General features: G+C 32.4%; 1 protein-coding gene across 1 annotated transcript; it reads right to left on the reverse strand.

Moving 5' to 3' along the window:
- Positions 1-8,655: 8,655 nt before the first annotated feature.
- LOC104113726 (probable purine permease 4) lies at positions 8,656-10,147 on the reverse strand. Its single transcript, XM_070193791.1, has one exon. It carries the CDS (start codon positions 9,996-9,998, stop codon positions 8,841-8,843), a length of 1,158 nt encoding a protein of 385 aa, XP_070049892.1. The 5' UTR covers positions 9,999-10,147; the 3' UTR covers positions 8,656-8,840.
- Between the last annotated feature and the right edge of the window lie 2,039 nt (positions 10,148-12,186).

Raw genomic sequence — 12,186 nt, forward strand, 5'->3', positions numbered from 1 at the left:
CCGATCAGGCTCCACCACAGACGTTATTCTCGGGGTCGGTAGGCAATTTTGCGTTGATAGCCACATGTGAATTAGTGTCAATCGAGCCTGCAGCCGGAATTCAGATAGGACCAACATGCGATACCACGTCATCGTGCGCTATGTTGTTATTTTCACTGTGATGATCGGACTCGTTGTCAACATGTAGGGGTGCTTATTGAGAGTTCGACATTTTGAGTTTTAACCTGAAATTAAAGACAATTCAAAGAATAAGTGTAAAGTAGTATGTGTTATAGAGATTTGTATCAAATAACCACTATTATCCTTAGCCCCACTGTGGACGCCAAACTGTTTACTTTCGAAATCGGATAACAATTGAATTTATAAGTAGTTTTAAGTATACGTGATTTGACTTGATATAAAACGACAAATTAGATTGCAATTGAAATAAATAATAAAAAAGTAAACACAAACCACATGAATTGAACAGTCTTAGCCCTAATTAATTAATCACCCTCGAACCAGGTACTTCGATCGATATCAAAACAAAAGAAATAATAGCTTTAAAGAGAGTAGTAAGAACTTAAAGAGAATAATAATGTATTATTTTGGGATGCGTGTTACAATGTGTTCAATGAATTATCAGACCCACTATATATAGCAGAGGAGTCCTACTTTATGTGCAATTCTATAAAAGGTAAAAAAATCTCTTGATTTGCTGATTGCCGGTTCCTTATTGATACGTGACGAGATTCCTGCCGTAATATCCGACCAGTTACGGATATTTTAGTCTTCTATTGGTTATGCTAACAATGTTTCTTCGAGTTCGATCGGGGCTAAAGTTGACTTCGGGATTACGGATTCAATATTTTCGAAGGCAGGCTTTCTGACCCCAGATTCTAGATCGGTGGGACTCGGGGTCGGTCTTCAGTCTTTGGTCATATGTTCCGATCTTATCCTGTCATGTCTAGTCGAGCTCGATTTCAACCGTATATATGTTTATATTGATTAAATGAGTTTAGATACTTGCAATCTCAGAGAAAATGACAAAAATATACCCTTTTGTTTGGAAAAATAGGTTCAAAATAATCTCTACTTATGAGCAGTTTTAATCTTTTTATTCAAAAAGTGAATATTTTTAGTCTTTGTCAATTATTTAACAAACTCTAGTTATCATATTTAATAGTAATTAGTAACAATGGAAAAAAGTTAACAGGAACTCACATCAATTTGAAGGTGCAGTTTCAATTTTTTCCTATTTCCAGTGCTTGGTACAGTTCTTTAAGGGCATATTTAATTTTGGCTCTTTTTTGGGGTCTAATTCTAGTGTCTAATGAATTTTTTAATGCTGTAGTTTGTGATATTTGACGGGATATGCTGGTATTTATGGTTAGTTTTTTTTCTTCCACAACTATTGTTTGGTCTAATTCTGGTATTTGATACAGTTTTAAGTGTATGTAGTTTTAGCTAGCATTTGACCACAGATTCCCAAATTTATTTTCAAAAATCTGATTTAGGTAAAGTTTGGTTTGAAGATGAAAATGTGTTTGGACATCAGTTTTCAAAATATATTTCACATGAAACATGACTTATACCCACAAGTTCTAAAAACTATCACGAATACCCAACAGTACCTTCATCGATAATACTCATTATAATTATCACAAACCATAGTCCTGAACATAAATAAATTTGGTACAAAATTATTATTTTTATAATGAATTACATAATACAATATCAGATGACCGAGAAGACGAAACAACATTGTTACAAAATAATAAATGGTGGGCTCTTTTATAAAATATAAAAGTTTGGGGTAATTTTTAAAAAAATTAATAGTAAGATTTTGGGCCAAAATCACCTCTTGAGCTGGTTTTGGAATTTGGGTTTTGGGTTTTGGATTTTGGAAATTTGTCAAAATATGGATAAAATTTATGAACAAACATGTAATTGTCAAAAACAAATTGGCAAAATCTATGGCCAAGCGGGTCCTTAAAATTTGATAGAACTTTCTTGGTGCATCTGCTTAAATCCTTTTTTCTTTTCATAGTTCTATTTAATCTATTTGTCATAGTTTGTTAAATATTGAAGGGAGACCAAAATTTCTAACATTTAACAAACGTAAGTGACCAAAATTGTCTATGATATATTTAAGAAATTATTTTAAACCCACTCCAAACATAAGAGACCATTAGCATTTTAAACAATCTCATATTGGTTTCAAGTTTTTCTATCTTTTGGATAAGGTATAAGTAAATATTATAATGTATAAAACCTTCTTTGGACAATAAAATATTAATTTTAATTACTAATATGCTTTTAAGTCACTAATAAGCGATCATTACTGAATGCATACTTATCGAGAGTAATTCTTTTTCGTCACGACATGAGTACTTTAACATAATGAAGTGAAAAAAAGAGAGAGAACAGAAGAGCATCCACCACAATTACTAGTTGCTTTCAGTCTTTTAATTGTAATAATTGCTTACATTTTTGTTTCTTCATTCTTTTTAACAGTTGTTTGGCTGCCCTTACCCACTATCTTCTTTAAAAGAAACCTTATGAGAAGAAAAGTTTAGCCAATGGAGTAGTAAAGGGTTACGTACTGTTCGAAACGAAAAAGAGAAGTTTATGCATCAGATGAGACAAGACTAAATGCAACTAAAAAAGAGAGTAAATGCAATCATATCATCATACACCTTATTACTAACAGCCAAACCTCAATTAATCTTTTTCTTAATGGCCAAGTAAGGACGTTTTGATTAAAAGTGTCTGCACCATGAAAAAAGTAGAAATGGCCTAATCCTATTGGTAAAATGAGAAATATCTTTTCCCACGAATAAACGACAAATCCATATATATTTTGTCTTACCTGTCCAAAATAGTGAGCAAGGTCTTCATTTGATCATAAACATTAGTCCATGTCAGATACAACCCTCCTGATGTAAATCAAAGAACACACCACTGCCGATTTGTACAATATGCTATTGTACTGCTCTAAGAAAAATAATTTTATATCGTCCTAATTTTTTAAAAGCTAGCTCTATTAAATACATGCTCAATATAGTGTTTTCATAGTGAAAATGGCTCATTTGATTATAGGATTATTGATATAATATGTATTCGAATAATATCCAAACATGTGTCTTAACTGTGTTGGACAAAAAGAGCAAGCATACTAAACTATAAGGGCAATCCACCACATTAAATACCCAAAAAAAAAAAAGGTTTAAGTGATCCTTAAGGCTACGAATGTACAGTGGCGGAAACAGGATTACCGCCGCGGATGTTCAGAAAAAGGAAAAAGTTAAAAGGGTTGTAGCCGGTGGGGATAGAACGAATGACCTTACAAAGGTTTCGAACCCCTTGATCACTAAACTATGTTTTTGAGCTATATTAAGGGGATTCAAAACATAACATATAAAGGTAAAAACAGATTTTGTCCTATATATATAGTATAATTTTTCGACGAAGGGGCCGGATGAACACCCTTCCACCCTTAGTATGTCATGCCAATTGAACATTTGAAGTATTAATTGCGTTATGAGACGGGGAAAAAGCAAAAAAAGGTTGTGTTGGAAATAGTGGATAGGGACTACATCAGCAGATTCAAAAAATAATTAGGGCGGAAATCACGTTCCTCACAACCCATATTATCTTCATTTCGTTTTTTAGCATATATAGCTACTGAATTAGTATTCATAATTAACGCATATAAGACCGGTACTTGTTCAGTAATGATCCAACCGGTCATTTTAACTTTTAGAAATCCGTTCCCTAAAATAAAATTTCCCGAGCATGCTTTTATTAATTTATGACTTGCGGGGATGGTTGGTTCGGAATTTGGAAGTGTGTGGGTTGAAATCGGAACACTTGATTCCTTAAGTTAGCCTTAAAAGGCCAAGTTTGACTTCGGTCAACATTTTGAGAAAACGACCCCGGAATCGGGATTTGACGGTTCCAATAGGTTTATATGATGATTTCGGACTTGGGCGTATGTTCGAAATGGGTTTTGGATAACCCGGGAGCATTTTGGCGCTTAATAGTGAAAATTAACTATTTGAAGGTTTAAAGTTCTTTAAATTTGGTCTGGAGTAGGTTTTTGAGGAATTGAAGTCCGTTTAGAATTACGAGTTTGGGAATAGTTCCGTATAATGATTTAAGACTTGCACGTAAAATTTCGTATCATTCCGGGTAGTTTAAGTACGTTTCAGCGTATTGGAAGTAAATTGAAGAACTTGAAGTTCTTAAGTTTGATTCAATTTGGTTTGGGGTGTGATTCTTAGATTTGATGTTGTTTTACACGTTCCGAGAGTTCGAGCGAGTCCGTTTTATGATTTCAAACCTGTTGGTATGTTCGGACAGGGCTCCAGGGGTCCCGAGTGTTAACCGGACGAGGCTCGGATCAATGTTAGAATTTTGAAGAGGAGCTGAAGCATTCTGCTTCTGGTACTTGGATAACCGCATGTGTGACTCTCGCAGATGCGAGGTTTTATGCGCAGAAGCGAAAAAGGGAAGGGAAGCCTGCCATCGCAGGTGCGGAATCTGGGGCGCACCTGCGAATGCGCAAGTGCGAGAAAAATGGCGCAGATACGGAAACTGGGTAGCCAAGCTAAGCTCGCACCTGCGAGGCTTTTCCGCAGGTGCGAACACCTTCCGCAGGTGCGAAAAACATGTCTGGGCAGAATGGTTAAGAAGTCGGGGCTCAGACATTTTGAGCCCATTTTTCCTACATTTGCGGGCGATTTCAGAGCTTTTGAGAAGGGGGTTTCAGCTAGCAATTGAAAGGTAAGTTAATTCCACACTCCTTGAATTAAATACATAGATTATAGGTAGATTATAACTAGTAAATCTTAGAAATCAAGAGTTTAGGTGAAAACCCTAGATTTTTATAAAAATGAGATTTTAACCACGAAAATGGTTATGGAATTGGATAGAAATTATATATTTGAGTTCTTGAGATTATGAGTAACGTTGTCATCCGAAAATTTCCGAAATCCGGGCACGTGGGCCCGGGGTAAATTTTAGAAATTTTATCATTTTGGATAGAGTAATTTAATTAATAGATGAATTTTAAATTATTGAACATATATTAATTATTTTATATAACTTTTGGATAGTTTCGGATTTTCGGCATTGAATCGAGAATTTTACGCGACGCGATAATCGGAAAGTGGACTTTGAGACGAGGTAAGTCTCTTGTCTAATCTTGTGAGAGGGAAATTACCCCATAAGGATTAAATTGAATAATTATTGATAATTGTGGGGGATACATACGCACGAGGTGACGAGAGTCCGTGCGTATCTACTATTAATGCTAAAGTCCGGGTAGTTTAAGACTCAAAACATGAATTACTTGTGTAAATTGTATTCCTTGTTTAATTAATATTATTTGATATATTTATATATATATTGTGAATTGTTAGATCAAAATATTAAAGGATGAAAAAATTTATATGTTTGATTTTCTATTTAAATTAATTAATTGTTAAAAGAAATTATTCTTCCTCCCGAATTTATCACATAATTATTATACTCTCCTTCCGGAGGTACATAAGAAAATGTCCTCCTTTTGTTGTGGAGCGGGCCGAACACCTCGGCAGGATAGATGCATCTATGGATCGCGCCGCACGTCCCTCGGCAGTGTACACGACACTCTGGATCGGTCCGTACGTCCTCGGCAGAAATCGTGCTTAATAATAATAATAACTACACGATACTTTAATAGCTTATTTCAGCTTGCGAAGTTAATTGATAAATTGGAAAATCCTTGAAATTTAATGAATTATTACTCTTGCTTGTTAAATAATTAATTGTTATTCCTGAAAATGATATTTAATTGATAAATTAAAAATTATTCGAATTTAAGGAATTTAATTAATATATTGAGAATTGTTGCATTTGAAGAATTTTGATTATTTTCGTTGATTAAATAAATTATTGTAAATTCTATAAATCATGTTGATTTATATATCCTACTTGTATTTCAATTATTATTATTGCCCCAAAGTGAGTGTCAAAGTTGTTCATCTCGTATTTACCACTTCGAGATTAGGCTTGATACTTACTGGGTACACGTTGTTTATGTACTCATACTACATTTGCTGCACTTTTTGTGCAGGAACTGAGGTAAGTACTAGTGGGGGACTTATCGTCTTACACCCACGTTATCCAGGGACATAGTAGTGAGTTGTTTCTCTGATCCGTTCTGCAGCTACTAGTGCCTCTCTTTGTATTTTAATTCTGTCTAATTTTATTTCGGACAGCATTTGAGGTTTTGTATAATCTACTAGATGCTTATACACTTGTGATACCAAGTCTTGGCACACACATTGGTAGAGTTTGGGTTTTATTATATTTTTTTGGTTTTAAATTTTATCAATGTATGCTTAATTTATTGGTTGGCTTGCTTGACTGTAGTATTGGCGTCATCACGACTTATAAGTAAAATTGGATCGTGGCATATTCCTCATTAATCAATTAGTCCAAAGCAGGTAGCACGAAACTATAAATAAACCACGTACATAATCTGCAAATAATCATCTGTATGGACATACGAATCTATATTATTATAAAATAGAAAAGAACTGAGTTAAATAAAATAGTAATTGGTCCATATTCCTAATTATGATGTCTATTCTCTTACAAAATAACCGTTAAAATAGCACGGGCTAACCAGTTTTCAGATTGGTAATCAAAAAATAGCCAGCGTTTGCAAAGTCATTGAAAAATAGCCACAATTTTGCTGAAACACGGAAAGTTCTAGCATAATATGCTAGATTATAGAGTTCCTGCGTGTAAATTTTCAGTATATTATGTTAGAACTCCAACACATTATTATGCTGGAATCTCATATGTAAAAAAATCAAACTCCAACATATTATGTTAGATTTTTTTCCGAATTTTTAACGATGTTTTTGTCTAGATTTTATCTTTACATAAAAAAGTGGCTAAATTTTGATTACTTTTAAAATTATGGTTATTTTTCAATTACCATCTATTTCTTATTTTTTCCCAAATAACCCAGGCTCGTTCGTACAATTGTTAAAACTTCTTTCCTTTTTTCAGTTTCTTTTTCAAAATTAATTCTTTTCTCTAGAGAAAACAACAACAATAACAACAACAACAAACACTAAGGCCCGTTTTGATTGGCTTAAAAAATAGCTTTTAAGTTAAAGTGCTTAAAAATATTTTATAAGTGCTGGAACTTATTTTATAAATAAGTTGTTACGTGTTTGGATAAAAGTGCTGAAACTTAAAACAAGCTGATGAAGTGTTTGGTAAACAAGTGCTCGTAAGCACTTTTTCTTGTTAAAATGATTGAAATATCCTTAAAGTTGTTAACATTATAAAGAAGATGATGACTATAATATTATATTTTTCGTTCATAGCTTCAAATTCAAGGGTAACACGTAAATTCATTGAATGATTTGATTTTAGAATATAGTTACACCAATTAAAAAAAGAAAGGATTCAACGACCAAAAAAATTAAATGTTATGGAACCAAAAAAAAGCCAAAAGAATAATATTTATAAAATATTGGAATATATCAAACATTATTTAAAAAATTATTATTTGCTTCACGTTAAGAACTTCAAGAAATTGACAAATATTAGAGAATGGAGAAAAAAAATAGTATGTTGTAGGGTTTTTACTTAGGGGTAATTTTGGGATTAAGAAAAATTATAAGGGATAAGAACGTAATATCCTTGGTCAAAGCAATATGGCTTTTAAGCCAATTTAAAAAAAGTTGGATTTTCCAACTTATTGGTTTTGACTTTTTTTTAAGCAGATTTTAACTTTTTTTAAGCCCATTTTTTGATTGTCAAACACTTCCACAAATTAAAAACTGCTTAAACCAGCTTTTAAGCCCATCCAAAGAGGCTCTAAGTAACTCTTTAATTCGATGTTTAATGACGTGTAAATAGAGTGATGACATATTTAAACGTAATAGGGAAGAACAAAGTTGATGCAACGCTTGCCACTTAATTTTTAAAAATTTAAGTGCCAATTGTTTTATTCCATTAAAATCTAGTACTTACTTAATTACTAATGATGATTGAATTAAAGCATTGCGTGTCTCCAAAATCATTTAAAATATTTGGATTTGGAGCTTGCATTTGTAACTTGTGAGCAATGATTAAAGGGTTAATCCTGGATTTGCAAATTAGGATCTTTTGAGTTGGTTATCATATGTGATACTCACTTGGTTTTACTGTATTTGACAATATTTTCCCATTAGTCAATTCCGAAAAGGACACATCTTTCAATACTTTTTTATTGAGAAGTTTTATTAGTTAAGTAAATATTATGATATGTTTAAGAGTACAAATTTAAAATTTATAATATATATGATTTAAAATCAGAAGTTCTGGAAAAAATTATTTTTGTTAAAAGCGAATTTCATGCTAAATCAAATTACGACAACTAAAATAAAACGAACAGAGTATATATTGTTCTTTGAATTTATCATGTCATGGAAAAAGAAAAAGAAGTTACCCCCAAGTTTAAACTTAATTGTCATATATAAACTTACAAATTAAACATATCTATCCTCTTTGTCCCTTTGTTTAACTTAGGAAATGGATGAGATGCCATTTATGCTGGTGATAAGACCAATGAACAACAAAAAGAAGAAACAGTAATTCAATTATTATTATTTTTGGGTTATAAGCCTAAACAATTACTTTAATCTTTAGTCCTTACTTTTCCATTAATTAACATGAGTACAAAAACTTTGTCACTGATGCCCCTACTAATATTACGAGTACATTGATAAACCAGCTGATCCACACCGTACCCTAAAACGAATAAACCAAAAAACAAAACAATAGAGATAGATCAACATGAGCCTCAGGCGTTATGCGTAATCACTACTACTCATCTTCTCTCTGGAATTTGAATTGTCAATCTTGTTTTCTTCCTCTTTCGTTTTGATATAAATGCCGTAAATATAAGAACAAAATCCCCAGAGGCAGAGTAAAGTGGAAACTGCTTTGAATCCACCAAAATGATCACCGTAAACTAACACCCCTCCCAACACATTTATCCCCATTAACGCCGTCATGCACACACCTCCGGTCAACGACGTCGTTAAGAACACCATTCCGGCAGTACCCATGAAGCACAACTGCCACGTCACCACATTAAACCCAACCGTCAGCCAGTAAGCCTTTGCACCCAAATCGAACACTTTTATGCTCTCCGTCTTCATCTCCGAGAAACCGCCGCCCGCCACCATTCCGACTGTGGACAACGCCGTCGCCGCTATCTCCATCACCAGCTGCATTTCTATAACCATGGCGTAGCAGTAAACTTTTCGGTATATCTTCTCCATGATTGGGAGATAAAGAGCGAATAACAATCCCGCACCCACAGTTGAGAAAAATCCTATGAAGTATTTTCCCTTTGTCAAGCCACGTGGCTTGTCGTGGCTTGAACCTAAGGCTAAGAGGACTGAACTAACCGTAAGTAGAATCACGCAGTTCAAATTTGCAAACGTGATTTTCTGCTTGACGATAATCACGGAAGTGATGAGAGTGAAGGCTAGTTGAGTAGACAAAACCAGAGAATTTGTTGAAACGGGAAGATAAGAATTTCCCCAAGAAAAGAGAAGGTTGTTGATACCTAACAAAAAGCCGATGCAAATGGAGAGGCACAAGATTTTAGGAGTGAACCCAGTGAATGGTTTTCTATGGGTGCAAATTTTGAAGAGGTAAATAGGGAAGAGAAGGAGAGGAAAGCCAGCACATTGTACCCAAGTGGAAACCCATCTACTGCCACCTTTGTGATTGAAATAGAATTTTGAAAGCAAACTTGACGAGACAGAACCAACAAAGAGACACATGTAGTTGATTCCCAACAAAATCATGTAATAACGGTTACGGCCTGTTTCTTGCTCCTTATCATGCATTTTCACCAGTGATCTGCTAAAACTTGCTGCAGCCTCATCATCTTGCTCTTGCTCCTGTCGGTGTTGGTTAAGCGCTGGTGGTTGTTGAACTGATGACAACTCCATGGACTGCTAAAAAGGGAAGAAAACGATGTAATTCGTTTGATATGAGAATTTGAAGCGGCGAGAAAAGATGAAAGAATCTGTGTGTTTGTGTTGTGAGGTGCGACGGATGAGTGGATGCCTTTCTACAATGAGTAGCTAGAGAGTTGGGAGCAGTGAGGTTAGGTATTAAAAAGATATGAGTGTTTTATATACTGATCATTTAATATATTTCCCAAAAAAAGGGCGTAAAAAGTATTAAATTATAAAATCACTAAAAACTAATTGTAGATAATTTCACACACGGTAAGCTGGATTAATAATCTGTAAAATGATAAATAATAATAGAAAGTTCTAGTAATAATAGGTTAAATTACAGTAATTATAAAAAATATTGACTTTTATTTACGAGTTATTAAAAGCATTAAACTCAATAAGAATTTAATTTTAGTATGACGGAAGTTATTTTATTACAAAATATTTTTCACAGGGAAGTCATATCTTGGTGGTTGGTCTCCGCCAAATTGAAGATGAATTTTTCACTTACGAGCGAAAGTTATTTTCTTATAACTATTTTAAATTAAATTTAATTTCATATTATTTAATTTGCTCAAATTATCATTTAGACATTATTACTCTTATCAATCTTTCATATATAAATTTAATACTATTTATTTGGGTAAAAATTATTTACATCCCCCAACTTTACTCTAAAAATCAAACTCATCCTCTAACTTTGAACTATTGTCATTTTCATCCTTATATCCTACACAATATTTATTTTACCCGTTACATTTTTAACTCCCTGTATGTGTAATACCTTTTTTTATATAATTTAGATATTTTTTAATATAGTATTTAATCAAAGTTTAAATAATATTATATCTTATTATATAATTCGATCTAAGTTCACTAATATTAAAAATAAAATAAGTATATTATAAATTTATTACAAAATATATTGCTATTTTATTGATTATTTTAATATTATGCATATTAAAACGCATATAATGTATGTCGATGTGTGTGAGTGATTTAAAGTTTCACTATTTTTATTATTCTCCATGAGTATATAAATTTTTGAGTTTTGATTGTTATTAGTAGATTTTTCCTAAATTATAGTTAAAGTTCATGTAAATTGTAACTAGATAATTTTTTGCAAATTTATTATAAAATTTACCTCTATTTTTTGTCCATTAATTTTATATTACATGCATGGTATAATTTATAAAAATTTCACTCTCTTTTATTCTTAATTTTGTGAATAGATTGAGTTTTGATTGCTATTTATAAAATTACATATGCGAGTAAATTATTATTGTAATTATTTTTGTTTTTCTCATTTATGTCACTATTGAGCGTCATTAACTTATATGCTTGACTATTACTTTTTACTTTTTTGGGTTCCAAAAAAGTTTCTTTAATTTGCCAATAGGTAAGCCGATAGCATAAATTAAAATAAAAAATATTATTATATTAAAGAATAAAAAGAAGAAATAAAAATATAGAGGGTAAAATAGGTATTTTAAGAATTCACTTTTGATATGAGGAGCAGAATGATAATTGTTCAAAGTAGGAGGATGAGTTTGATTTTTAAAACAAACTTGGGGATGTAAATGATTTTCACCCTATTTATTTTGTTAATATTATTATTAATCTTCATTATATAATTTTTTTAGACAAAATATATTTTTACTCACCAATTGGAGTATTTTTTTCAGGAAAAATAACATCGATTCGACTATTAAACACACTTAAAATGCAAAGCAATCCGGTCGAGCATGAATCAGAGACCTTTTAGCTTCTCGTAGGGAGAGTGATCGACTATGCAATGGATTGTGAATCATGTTATTCAACGAACATTCAAAGAGAGGATGGATTTCTTTTTACAAGTATATAAATAAAGTAGGAGATCTTCAAGGGTCCTACTTCTATCTTCATCCGACCTTTGAGGGCTTATTATTAAATAAAAATACTATTTATTATGTTAATATTATTATTAATCTCTATTAGATATTTTTTCGTAAATAAATATTCTTTACTTGCCAATTAGAGAAGTATTTTTTCCAGGAAAAATAGCGTCGATTCGACTGTTAAACATACTTAAAATGTAAAACAAAGCAATCCGATCGGGCATGAGCCAGAGACCGTTTGGCTTCTCGTAGAGAGAGTAATCGACTATGCAATGTATTGTGAATCATATCATTCAATG

Source organism: Nicotiana tomentosiformis, chromosome 2 (assembly GCF_000390325.3).
Source record: "Nicotiana tomentosiformis chromosome 2, ASM39032v3, whole genome shotgun sequence".
NCBI classification, from domain to species: Eukaryota; Viridiplantae; Streptophyta; class Magnoliopsida; order Solanales; family Solanaceae; genus Nicotiana; species Nicotiana tomentosiformis.